The sequence below is a fragment of the Mobula hypostoma genome, chromosome 6, assembly GCF_963921235.1.
Source record: "Mobula hypostoma chromosome 6, sMobHyp1.1, whole genome shotgun sequence".
NCBI lineage: Eukaryota > Metazoa > Chordata > Chondrichthyes > Myliobatiformes > Myliobatidae > Mobula > Mobula hypostoma.
Window position 1 is genome coordinate 115,342,463 of NC_086102.1, and position 14,438 is coordinate 115,356,900.

Here is a 14,438-nt window from a genome sequence, read left to right on the forward strand (position 1 = left end):
TATTCAATATACATATACTGACTTACTGATGTAATTGATTGATCGATTTTTTTCTCTTCTTCTATATTATGTATTGCACTGATCTGCTGCTGTTAAGTTAACAAATTTCATGACAGATGCCGGTGATAATAAACCTGATTCTGATAATCAGAGAGGCTTGCGAAAATAAATCCAATCATTTCTTCCAACGAGGAAGCTGGACTGATAGTCGACGGACTGAAGTTGCAAGGGCTGATGGGAAGCAACTGCAGAACAAAGTGGACCAGCTTGGCAGACAGAGACATGGACCCAGTGAGCCGAGCCGAGCCAAGCCGAGCAGTCTCTTTCTATTCAGTGGAGCTCTACGATTCTCTGACTGGGTGTCATCCGCAGCTTACCACATTGACAGCGTCAAACAGTCGCTCCTCAGAGATATGCTCCGTTATGAAGGGGCACTGTTCCTGCAGCAGCATTATTGACTTCAAGCCTTCCGCCGTGCAGTCGGCCACGATCCAGCCACAGTCGCGGGTACTGAACGAGAAGCCACCCTGCAACGTATAGCACAGGTAAAGTTACAGTGAGGGAGGACTGCCCAACGCAAAGAGCAGACAGGAGAGGGAAGAGGGAGGGTGAGGCTGAGCTGAACTGCCACAGGAAGAAATCCACTCCAGTGACCAGGGATATTAATCCATTTGTTTTATCCTCCCAATCAGAAAACAGACCCTTGTCCCTTGACCTTTGCTCCCACTTGTCAACAAATTGGAAGGGGGCATCATAATGTTTCCTCTAAGTGTTTCATCATCATCAGGTGCCGTGCCCAGTTTGAGCTTTGACTGCCATGGCCCACACACTCCTGTTTTGGGTCAAGTGGATCAATTCATTGGTATTCATTTCCAGTTCTCTGGCTGCTGTCTCCATCATCATTTGTCTTTGTCTTCCTCTTGCTTTCTTCCCTTCAATCTTTCCCATAATTACCGTGCATTCTAACTCCTCTTTCCTAATCACATGTCCAATGAAGTTATGATCTCATACATTATTTCTCTTTTTGTGTTTGCTCTGTTCATGACATCCTGATTAGATATTCATTTTGTCCATGATATTCTTTCCATCCTCCTCAAAAACCACATCTCTGCTGCTTCAATTCATTTCCTCATGTTACTAGATATTGTCCAACATTCTGAGCCATATAACATAACTGGATAAACGTAACATTTCAGTACTCTGAGGCGGGTTGTCATGCCTACTTTAGTATTGGTCAGTATACTCTTCATTCTAGTAAAGATGTCTTTTGCCATTCCTATTCTTCTTTTGATGTCCATGTCACACCTGCCATCTGATGTCACCCAGCTTCCCAAGTAGCAAAAGTTCTGTACTTGTTTTATGTCTTCCCTGTTCATTCTCAGCCTGCAGATAGGATTCTCCTTTTTTTTGGATATCACCATACATTCTGTCTTTTTGCAATTGTTTACCCTTACTTTTGCTGGTAATCTCTTCTGAAATGGACATGTACATAGATATTGCTCCATCCCTACTAGTTTTGGTATGTGTTCACGGTGGAGGCGGACACAGTAGGGTAGCAGTTGGCATAATGGTTTACAGTGCCAGTGAAACAGGTTCATTTCCCACCAGTGCCTGTAAGGAGTTTGTATGTCCTTCCCGTGACTGCCTGGGTGCTCCAGTTTCCTTGCACGTTCCAAAGACGTACGGGGTTAATAGGTCACATGGCTGGAATTGGACGGTGCGGGGTTAATAGGTCACATGGCTGGAAATGGACGGCACAGGGTTAATAGGTCACATGGCTGGAATTGGACAGCGCGGGGTTAATAGGTCACATGGCTGTAATTGGACGGCACGGGCTTGCTGGGCCGGAAGGGCCAGTTACTATGCTGTAAATGTCTAAATGTAATGCGGATTCCAAAGTCTGTCCAAGCTACCTTCTTCAGTCCAAGCTCCTGTTCCCAAAGCCCTTTGACATCTTCTCCAGCACCCTGGGGCAACAGCCCCTTGCTCTTTGGCTGCAGATATGCTATCTGGCCAGACTACCTAAAATCTGCTCCAAGCATCACAACTAACATTTCCCTCTGTAAATCCTCAGTATTCGTTATTCTGGAATCCGTCATAATTCCACTTTGCTCAATCTGAGCACTCCTCTCCTGCTGACATCCGAGTTCTATGATAGATCAGTAGAGTGCAGGAACATGAGCTTTGACCGACCACGTCTGTAACGAACACGGTACCAAAATACACTAAATCTCTTCTGCCTGGCTGTGATTCGTGCCCTCTATTTCATGCGTATTCAATGGGCCCTCTTGAACAACACAATCGTAAGATCTGCTTCCACCACCACTACCCCTGGCAGTTTGTTCCAGACACTATCTCTCTCCCCGTGTTAAAGCGAAAACTAGCTCTGCGCGTTTCCTTTCAACTTTCCCCCTCGCCCCTGAAATATACATCCTTTCATTTTAGACATTTCTACCTTGGGGAAAATTTTAACTGCCTCTCATAATTTAGTTTAAAAACTTCCCTCAGCCTATGCCACTCCAGAAAAAAAACAATCAAAACTTGTCCAATCTCTCCTTAACTCACACCCTCTACACTAGACAGCATCCTGGTAAACCCCATTGGCTGCATCTCCGTAGCCACCACATCCTTCCTGACGATAGAAACTAATGAACCTCTGCTTCCAGAGTTCAGCTTGCTGTATCCCCTCACATCTCCTACAGAGAACCATCACGTCATTTCACATTCCCAGCAGACCCAGCGGCATCCCCTCATATCTCCTACAGAGAACCATCACGTCATTTCGCATTCCCAGCAGACCCAGCGGCATCCCCTCACATCTCCTAGAGAACCATCACATTATTTCACATTCCCAGCAGACCCAGCTGTATCCCCTCACATCTCCTACAGAGAACCATCACATTATTTCACATTCCCAGCAGACCCAGCTGTATCCCCTCACATCTCCTACAGAGAACCATCACGTCATTTCACATTCCCAGCAGACCCAGTGGCATCCCCTCATATCTCCTACAGAGAACCATCACGTCATTTCACATTCCCAGCAGACCCAGCGGCATCCCCTCACATCTCCTACAGAGAACCATCACATTATTTCACATTCCCAGCAGACCCAGCTGTATCCCCCACATCTCCTACAGAGAACCATCACATTATTTCACATTCCCAGCAGACCCAGCTGTATCCCCTCACATCTCCTACAGAGAACCATCATGTTATTTCACATTCCCAGCAGATCCAGCTGTATCCCCTCACATCTCCTACAGAGAACCATCATGTTATTTCACATTTCCAGCAGACCCAGCTGTATCCCCTCACATCTCCTACAGAGAACCATCACGTCATTGCACATTCCCAGCAGACCCAGCTGTATCCCCTCACATCTCCTACAGAGAACCATCACATTATTTCACATTTCCAGCAGACCCGGCTGTATCCCCTCACATCTCCTACAGAGAACCATCACATTATTTCACATTCCCAGCAGACCCAGCTGTATCCCCTCACATCTCCTACAGAGAACCATCACATTATTTCACATTTCCAGCAGACCCAGCTGTATCCCCTCACATCTCCTACAGAGGACCATCATGTTATTTCACATTTCCAGCAGACCCAGCTGTATCCCCTCACATCTCCTACAGAGATCCATCACATCATTTCACATTCCCAGCAGACCCAGCTGTATCCCCTCACATCTCCTACAGCGAACCATCACGTCATTTCACATTCCCAGCAGACCCAGCTGTATCCCCCACATCTCCTACAGCGAACCATCACATTATTTCACACTCCCAGCAGACCCAGCTGTATCCCCTCACATCTCCTACAGAGAACCATCACGTCATTTCACATTCCCAGCAGACCCAGCTGTATCCCCTCACATCTCCTACAGAGAACTACCACGTTCTTTCACATTCCCAGCAGGTCTCAGTACCTTCCTGGATGAGATCTCACCAACCACACGACACCCTCTCCTCAGCTCCACATCTCACGATGTGGTCAGCCCTTTCTTCACACTGCACTCTTAAAATATTAACCTTTTCCTTAAAGACTCATGTTCTGGCTATCCCCCATCATTTTGGACGTAGGCTGCAGCTTGATGGCTTCACCATTCTTCACAAAGACAGTGCAGCTCAGTCTTTTCAAGGCAGAGCTGGACTGTGCTTTATAATTAACTCATCGTGGTTCACAGACCTGGCTGTTGTGTCTCAGTCCTGCTCACCCGACCAGGGACATTTTGCAGTCAAATGTCATCTTTTTATCCGCTGAGGGAGTCTTTGGCCGTCATCCCGGTAGTGGTGTACATCCACCTCAGGCCAGTATCAAGCAGGCATTGGAGGAGCTGAACAACGTAATCAGCAAGCCACCCCACTGCCACACTTTGGAAAGTCCAATCACTTGGCTGTACTTCTACTTCCAGCCTACAGGCAGAGACCAAGGAACACAGCACCAGTGGTGAAGACAAAGAAGGTACGGCCAAGAGAGGCAGAGGAGCACTTACCGGGCTGCTTTGAGTGGGTGGACTGGACAATATTCAGAGATTCATCTTTGAGTCTGAATGACTATTCCAGCTGTCACCAACTTCATCAAAACCTGTGTGCATGAGTGTGTAACTTCAAGAACAAAACCAAATCAAAAGCCACTGACGAACCAGGAGATTCTAAGTCTGCTGAGGGCTAGATCTGGTAATCCAGAACTACACAAGAAGTCCAGGTATGACCTACAGAATGCTATCTTAACAGCAGAAAAAAAGCCCAATTCTGATTGAGGTCAGAGATGCACGTCAACTCTGGCAGGGTTTGCAGGTTGTTACTTCCTACAAAGCAACGGCTAACATCATGAACGGCTGTGATGTTTCACTCCCACATAAGCTCGATGCCTTTTATGTACACTTTGAAAGGGAGAATAAAACTATATCTCTGCAAATCCCTGCAGCATCTGGTGATCTTGTGATTTCTGTCTCAGAGGCTGACGTCAGAACATCTCCCAATAGGGTGAACCCTCTCAGGGCATTAGGCTTGGTGGTGTTCGGAAAACCTGTGCCAACCTACCGGCAGGATTCACATTGTTCAATCTCTCACTGCTGCAGCCGGAGGTTCCCACCTGCTTCAAGAGGGTGACAGTCATACCAGTGCCCAAGAAGAACAGGGCGAGATGCCTCAATGACTATTGCCCAATGGCACTCACATCTACTGTGATGAAGTGCTTTGAGAGGTTGGTCATGGCCAGAATCAACTCCAGCCTAAGCAAGGACCTGGATCTGCTGCAATTTGCCGATCACCACAGTAGGTTTACAGTGGATGCAATCTCACTGGCTCTCCACCTGGCCTTGGATCACCTGGACAATAGTAACACTTACCATTGATAGCATCATCATACCCTGAGTTCTCATCAAGCTCCAAAACCTGGACCTCTGTATCTCCCTCTCCAGTTGGATCCTCAACTTCTTCACCAGGAGACAACAATCTGTGTGAATTGGATATAACATCTCCACCTCCCTGATAATCAACACTGGCGCACCTCGAACACTGCTCTCCTCTCTACACCCACGGCTGTGTGGCGAGGCACAGTTCAAGTGCCATCTATAAATTTGCCAATGACACAACTGTTATTGGCAGAATTTCAGATGGTGACGAGGAGGCGTACAGGGGCAAAATGGATTGGCTGGTTGATGTCACCAGTAAGACCAAGGAATTGATTATGGACTTCAGGGAAGGTAAGTCGAAGGAATACATACCAGTCCTCATCGAGGGATCAGAAGTGGAAAGAGTGAGCAGTTTCAAGTTCCTGGACATCAACAGCTCTGAGGATCTATACTGGGCCCAACATATTGATGCAACTATAAAGAAGGCACAACAGCGGCTATATTTCATTAGGAGTTTGAAGAGACTTGGTGTGACACCACAGACTCTTAAATTTCTACAGATGTAGAGTGGAGAGCATTCTAACTGGTTGCTTCACCGTCTGGAATGGAGGGGCCACTGCACTGGATGGGGAAAAAGCTGCAGAATACTGTAAACTCAGTCAGCTCTGTCGCGGTGTCCCAGCGTCCAGGACACCTCCAAAAGGCAATGTCTCACAAAGATGGCACCTCCTTCGCTCAGGTCATGCCCTCTCATTTCTCCCATCAAGGTGGTACAGGAGCCTAGAGAGACAAACTCAATTCTTCCTCAGTATTTTCTTCCTCTCTTTTTGCACAATTTATTTAATCTTCTTACATATACTTCTTGTAATTTATAGTTTTAATTATTATGTATCGCAAGGAGCCAAACCACAGATCTAAATACTAATTTCTCTTCACTCCTTGCCTGACTCTACGATGCCTTCAGCCAGTACTCTGACAGCCTTATCCACCAGCACTGACTGGCACACAGTTCTACACCACTTGATATGCCTTTGGGCCGATACATCCTATGTCCCACTGAACGCTTCCTACAGTGTGGCAACCAGAACGGCAAACATGATTTCAAATTGTGACTTAAATAGAGTTTTGTACAACTTCCCAGTTTTTTTTTTATATACTTAATGCCCTGACTGATGAAGGTAAGCTTACTGCACACCTATCCGCTTATCTGGCCACTTTCAGGGAGCAAGGGACGTGCACTGGAAGACCCGTCTGTGCATTAGGGTACTTAAGAGTCCTGTCTTGGATTGAATACTTTCATCAACCAGGTGACCTCAATATGCAACACCTCCTCACATTTGTCTGGATTAAGCTCCATCTGCCATTTCCCTTTCTACATTTCCAACAGGTCTAGAATAGTACCATTCAGGAACAGGTCCGTTGGCCCACACTGTTGTGCCAAAGCAGATAAATTAGTAATCAAATGGCCAATTCAATAGGCAAGTGTTTGGCTCGCTGCTCACGAGGTTTACTCGTCTCTACACTGAACTGAGGCTGTGGCCTGCAACTAACGGGCTCCTGGACCAGCTGCAGTGATAAACTGGCTTCGGACTCACTTTCGTGAACTTGAGTTCTGAATGTTACTTGCTTACTTTTATTGTTTGCACGATTTGTCTTTTTCCCCCCTGCACATTGGGTCTTTTTTATTGGGTTCTATTGGTTTTCTTTGTTTTGCTGGGGGCTAAGAGGATGCAGGGCGACTTGGATAGGTTAGGTGAGTGGGCAAATTCATGGCAGATGCAATTTAATGTGGATAAATGTGAAGTTATCCACTTTGGTGGCAAAAACAGGTAAACAGATTATTATCTGAATGGTGGCCGATTAGGAAAAGGGGAGGTGCAACGAGACCTGGGTGTCATTATACACCAGTCATTGAAAGTGGGCATGCAGGTACAGCAGGCGGTGAAAAAGGCGAATGGTATGCTGGCATTTATAGCGAGAGGATTCGAGTACAGGAGCAGGGAGGTACTACTGCAGTTGTACAAGGCCTTGGTGAAACCACACCTGGAGTATTGTGTGCAGTTTTGGTCCCCTAATCTGAGGAAAGACATCCTTGCCATAGAGGGAGTACAAAGAAGGTTCACCAGATTGATTCCTGGGATGGCAGGACTTTCATATGATGAAAGACTGGATGAACTAGGCTTATACTCGTTGGAATTTAGAAGATGGAGGGGGGGATCTGATTGAAACGTATAAAATCCTAAAGGGATTGGACAGGCTAGATGCAGGAAGATTGTTCCCAATGTTGGGAAAGTCCAGAACAAGGGGTCACAGTTTGAGGATAAAGGGGAAGCCTTTTAGGACCAAGATTAGGAAAAACTTCTTCACACAGAGAGTGGTGAATCTGTGGAATTCTCTGCCACAGGAAACAGTTGAGGCCAGTTCATTGGCTATATTTAAGAGGGAGTTAGATATGGCCCTTGTGGCTAAAGGGATCAGGAGGTATGGAGGGAAGGCGGTACAGGGTTCTGAGTTGGATGATCAGCCATGATCATACTGAATGGTGGTGCAGGCTCGAAGGGCCGAATGGCCTACTCCTGCACCTATTTTCTATGTTTCTATGTTTTGTGACTACCTGCGAAGAGGTGAATCTCAGGGTTGTATATGTAGTATACATACTTTGATAATAAATGTACTCTGAACTTTGAAATAGCCAACTAAATTAACCCCTCTGCCTCCACAATGTCCATATCCCTCACATGCATGTGCCTATCTAAATGTCTTTTAAAAGTCTCTAAAGCACCAGCCTCTACCACCATCCCAGGCAGTGCATTCCAGACACCCCCAATCTCCCTCACATCTCCTTTAAAATTACTTCCTCTCACCTTAATGCATGCCCTCCAGGAGACAGGATCTATATCCAGTCGCATCCTTTGACAACCTTCCTCACTCCCCACAACTCCAGCAATTCTCATGTCATCTGCAAACTTCCTCTTAATTCCCATTCAAAAATCACAAGGACGAACGGAGACGTAAGGAAGGTGCAGGTGCTGGGACCGGAGCAGCAACCAATCTGCTGGAGGAACGCAGCACTTTGAGTAGCATCGTACGTTCTCCCTGTGAGATTCCTTTGGCTTCTCCGGTTTCCCCTATGTTCCAAAGGCGTTCAGTTGGGGTTAGAGAGTTGCTGGAGCCGGAAGTGTGGAGACAACTGCAGACCGCCCCCAGCACAATCCTCGGACTGTGTTGGCTGTACATTTCGATGTACACGTGACAAATAAAGCTCATCTTTTTCCTTTTCTTTTTTCTTTATCTCTATACCCGTCCAAATGAAACTGTACCCACGTCTACCACTTCCTCTGGCAGCTAATTCTATATACAAAGTTAACAAATTTCATGACATATGCCAGTGACATTAAACCTGATTCTGATTCCCACCACCTACATGAGGGGAAAAATTGTCCTTTTAAATCTCTGCCCTCTAGTGTCGGACTCCTATCCTGAGAAAAAGACTGATGATCCCCCTGAACTACAGCCCTGATTGATTGTACAAACCTCTGCAAGTTCACTAATTCCTCAAGAATCTTGCCCAGTAAGGGAAGACTTGATATAGGCCCGTAGTTATCCAGTACTATCACGGTTTAGCTTTTTAAGTAGGCGTTTGACAACCACAATTTTGAAAGCATCTGGAAAAACGCCAACTTCAAAGGGAGAGTTAATCATTTTTCTAGCAGAATTGAAAATGCTATTATAACAGTTCTTACAAAGTGTCATAGCGATAGGGATGAAATTGCAAGTAGATGGTTTACCTTTTGTTACAATCTTACAGAGTTCTGAATCAGAAATACTTGTTAAATTTGAAATAGTTGCTGTCTTTTTACTAAGTTGGCTGTAGAGGTTACCAATATCTGTAGCTAAACTCTCCTTAATGGAAGTAATTTTCTTAATAAGAAATACTGCGAATGGTTGGGGCACATTCAACAGTCGGTTTATAGTTGAGAACAATATTCTCGAATCATCGCTATTCTCTGTAATAATCTTGGGAAAATGGGCTCTTTTTGCCGAGCATATAGCAGCATGAAAGGAGGCAACTTCTTCCTCAGACATATTATAGTGTCCGAGTCTACTAAGCAAGTGGTGCTGCTGGAGCTGACAGTCCCACGGGATGATAGCTTGGAACAGGCCTTTGAAAGGAAGCTCTCCAAGTGCGCAGGACTGGTCAGCAACTGTCAGCAGGCTGGATGGAGAGCGAGGTGTCTCCCAGTGGAGGTTGGTCGTAGGGGATTCGTAGCCCGTTCCTTAGTTAGAGCATTCAGCAATTTGGGCATCCAGGGAGAGAGGAAGAGGAGAGCCATCCGCAGTACCACCGATGCGGCAGAGAGGGCCTCAAGATGGCTGTGGCTCAAAAGAGGGGAGCCATGGATTCATAAGTAGCTAGCCATCTGGACACAAGCTGGGGTCTGATCAGCCCCGGCTGGGTCACCTGGAGGAGGTTGTATGATGTTGAAAGACCCGAAACACTCGATGATTCCAGGAACATCACTGAAGATGCGTCCAGAAGCATCAAAAGATGTATGTACACAGCAGTGGTTGATTTCTAGCCCAGTTTTCCCTCCATTTTCTCTCTGCTACTCTGCACAATCTCTTGACCTCTCGGACAGAATTGTTTAACCATGGCAACGAGTTACCAATTGATTTCTTTTTAACCATAAGTGAGGCCGCTGTGTCAAATTATTGTTGAAAGAATAAATCATTTCATTTACTGAGCAGTTTAGGTCACATGGGCCAGATAAACTAGCCAGCTCAGAGAATTTTAAATTGCGTGGGAGCATTAAAAAATGCTTTTTAAACTATAATTTCTTTTGTGGTCTTGGTAACAGGCAGGAGGACATCAAACTGTACAGAAAAATGATCAGAGATGGTGTTATCAGACAGAGAGTCATTGATAATATTTAACCCTTTTGCCATTACTAAGTCAATGAATTGCAAGTCAATGGGTGGGTTCAGTGACCTGCTTGGTATGTAGACTGCCTAGTAAGATCATGAATTCAATTGCCCGAGTTCACATTTCAGCGATCATTAATAAGAAAATTGAAACCACCAGCAATGACAATCCTGTCACCGTTCAATATAATGGAATCATTATCTGCAATATAATGGAGATGAAGAATTCTGAGAATCCCGAGGGAAAGCAGACATTGGATTAGGGTGATAAGCAATAACATCAAGCACAGGGTCCATCCCACTGATTTTAAACACGTGTAACTCAGAACTTTAATAATTGTTAATAGACAGTAGATTGCCCCTGAAGTGCTTTTTTTGAACACAGTGGCAAGCCTGCCGCCTCAGTAACTGGGCCTTGGCACAGTCACAGTCCCTGTGAATCTTCTCTGCACCCTCTGTGGAAGCTGCAGTAAGTTAAGGGTTAATGTGATGTCCAGGGGAGGATAGTTTAGCAATGGTGTGCAGACAACCCAGGGGAGAGAGGCCTCTGAAGTGAGACTTTGATGAAGGTGGCTTCCATTCTGCACAGCAGGAGACTGGAGCCACTGGGCTTACTGAGATAAGATAAGGTTTGAAGGAACACACACCAACAAGGGAACAAGTATCATTGGTTGCTTGCAGTTTCTACTGACTTTCAACACTTGCATTGCAAGGTAGATCTTGCAAGTAAGGAATTTGAACATACCAGTTGTTCAATATTCGTAACTGCTGGTCAGTTTTGTATGAAAATAGTATTTTTCTGTTCTGACTTCAGGACAGAGTGGTGACAGGGCCTGTGCTCTTCTCCTTGTAAATAAGGTGTGTTTGAGGAACGAGGGTGAGTTTTCAGAGTCCAGTTAATTGGTGACGGCCCCTCTAGCATAATCACATCTTTCCTATATTACAGTGACCAGAAATGCTCACACACTCCAGGTGAAGTCTTCCCAACATCTTGTACCACTGTTACATAACATCCCAATTTGTACTCAGCCACCTGAGCAATGACAGAGGGGAAATTTTGTTTCTGGCTCTGTCCCCACGCTGTGACTTGGCCGACTTCCCCAAACTACTGCACGGGCCACTGCTTCACTCCCCACTCACACTTGTGCCTTCCCCTCCCATCTCTGCACAGCTCTGCCTCCGTCATCTGCCTGTGTGGGTTCAAGCCGTGGATAAATGGATGATCCTGTAAGCTCACGGTCAGGTCCAAAGATAGTGCTTGGGCTCTTGATCAACCCTCAGTTAGCAGAGCTCTGCTGCTAACTCCAGCAAGCCCTCAAACCTCCCGCCCCCCGTCAGTCTCCAGCTCTCCTCAACAAAAGCATTTGGACAATTCCTTACACAAACGTCTGGCACAATTCAAGTTGTTCCCTGCCTCTGGTACTCTGCCTGCTAAGAGAGAAAGTGTACAATACTCTGAAGGCAAAGGAGAATGCAACAATGCAATACAGGCCATTCAGCCCACAATGTTGTGCTGACCTTTTAACCTAGTCTGAGATCAATCTAACCTTTTCCTCCTATATAACCCTCTGTTTTTCCATCAGTCACATGCCTGTCTCAATACCTCCAGTGTATCAGCCCCTGCCACCAGTCTGGGCAGGGCATTCCACGCTCCCACCACTCTCTGTATAAAAAAGCATAACTTTGAAGGCAAACTACGAGGGGTGATTGATAAGTTCGTGGCCTAGGGTAGAAGGAGTCAATTTTAGAAAACTTAGCGCATTTATTTTTCAATGTAGTCCCCTTCTACATTTACACACTTAGTCCAGCGGTCGTGGAGCATACGGATCTTGGACCTGCAGAAAGTGTCCACAGCAGGGGTGATTGATAAATTTGTGGTCTAAAGTAGAAGGAGATGAGTTATTAACTTCAAACTTTCTGCAAAATCACTCAAAGTGTTGAATTGCATGTGCATGTAACAAGAGCCATATAACTCATCTCCTTCTACCCTAGGCCACGAACTTATCAATCACCCCTGCTGCGGACTCTTTCTGCAGGTCCAGGATCCGTATGCTCCATGACCGCTGGACTAAGTGTGTAAATGTAGGAGGGGACTATATTGAAAAATAAACGTGCTAGGTTTTCTAAAATTGACGCCTTCTACTTTAGGCCATGAACTTATCAATCACCCCTTGTAATATAAGCCACAAGACATAGAAGCAGAATTCAGCCATTTGGCCCATGGAATTTGCTCTTCCATTTCATCACGACTGATTTATCATCCTGCTCAACCCCACTCTTCTGCTTTCTCCCTGTAACTTTTGATGCCCTGACTGATCAAGAATATCAACCTTGGCTTTAAATATACCCAATGACTTGGCCTCCAAAGTTGTGTGTGGCAATGAATTCCACCCTCTGGCTAAAGAAACCCCACATCATATTTGTTCTGAAGGGACTTCCTTGTATTCTGAGGCTGTGCCCTCTGGTCCTAGCTCCCTCACTATAGGAATCATCCTCTCCACGTCCACTCTATCTGTTATTCATGGCAACTTTACAGCACGAGGGGTACTGGGAGAAGAAGGAACACATGCACTGGGAAGTGGAGGCAAGTTACCTTGTTCATCTGACGGTAATACTTGTCATAATCAGGAGGATTGTCTCGGACCTGAAAAGATTAGAACAGTAAATTTAGACTTCTTAAAAAGGAAGAATCAACTCAGAAACTCACAATTCACATTTTCATTTCTACGCAGCCAGATAAGGCAGGACAGCAGGAGGGAAGGAATCCTGGAAATTTATCCCAGAGGTGGAAGGGATCAAGTGATCAGGCGGAGGGAGAAGATCAGGAAGGCTGTGAGAACTAGGCTAGGAGAGGGTTTAGAAATTGGGTCCTACAGAAAACATCCTATCTGGATGTATCATGGCTTTATATGGCAACTGGTCTTGCCTGAGACCCCAAGAAACTGCAGAGAGTTGTGGACACAGCTCAGCACATCACAGAAACCAGCCTCCCCTCCACGGCCTCTGATAATAAATTTACTTTGAAATTTGAAATGTAGGCAAAGTATGTATATGTCACCATATACCTACCCTGATTCATTTTCTTGCAGGCATTCACAGTAAAACAAAGAAATACAATAGAATCAATGAGAATTTGTTAACAATCAAAGATCTCCTCTTTTTCATCTATTCCGTGGTACTAGGCAGGGTTGTCCTCTTAGTCTACTACTATTTGATATTGCTTTGGAACCGCTAGCTATTGCAATTCATGACTCCCCTAATATACTTGGCATTACCCGTGGAAATGAGACTCACAAACTATCACACATCCTGACAGCTTTGTGGTGATTGCTGGGGACTTTAACCACACCTGCTTAAAGACTGTGTTCCCCAAATTCCGGCTATATGTGGATTTCAAACCCAGGGGAGACAACACACTGGACTTGGTCTATACCAACACACCACAGGCATACAAAGCAGCCCCCTGCCCCCATCTTGGCCACTCTGACCACATATCTGTCATGCTAACACCAGCATATAAACCACTGCTTAAACGTGTGACAGCACAGCAGAGAAAAGAGAGATAAGGGTCTGGCCAAAAGGAGCAGCCTCAGCACTACAAGACTGTTTTTTGCACACAGACTGGAACATATTCAAAACAGCAGCCTCCTATGACGACCATACAGACATTGAGGAGTATGCAGAGGCAGTAATCAGCTACATAGCCAAATGCATGGAGGATGTCACTGTGATGAAACCTTCACCGCACGTGGTTATAAAAAGCCATGGATGACAACAGAGGTGCGTTCACTACTGCAGGCCCGTGACACAGCCTACAGATCGGGGGACAGGAGTGTGCCTCGCTCAGCCAGGTCTGCACTTTCACTGGGGATCAGGAAAGTGAAAAGGGCCTACGCGGGCAAAATACATGGACACTTCTGTGACACAGGTGACACCAGACGGATGTGGCAGGGAATTAAAGCTCTGACAGACTACAAGATCAGGCAGAAAACTGATGACAGCGACACCTCTCTACCAGACAGGCTTAACAATTTCTTTGCACACTTCAAAGCATCAAACACAACAGCAAGGGGGAGAGCCAGTCCCTTTTTGCCATCTGACCAGCCGGCTCCAATCATTGATCCAGAGCAAACACGGAGGACCCTCG

The 14,438-nt window shown here is 45.8% G+C and overlaps 1 protein-coding gene across 2 annotated transcripts in view; it reads right to left on the bottom strand.

The window, feature by feature from the left end:
* Positions 1 to 14,438, bottom strand: part of lss (lanosterol synthase (2,3-oxidosqualene-lanosterol cyclase)) — a 113,219-nt gene that overhangs the window by 32,449 nt on the left and 66,332 nt on the right. For both annotated transcript variants that reach the window (XM_063051516.1, XM_063051517.1), the window contains exons 14-15: positions 12,885 to 12,935; positions 378 to 527 (exon numbers count right to left, since the gene is read on the bottom strand). In XM_063051516.1, the coding sequence (XP_062907586.1) occupies positions 378 to 527; positions 12,885 to 12,935 (201 nt within the window). The remainder of the gene's footprint in view (positions 1 to 377; positions 528 to 12,884; positions 12,936 to 14,438) is intronic.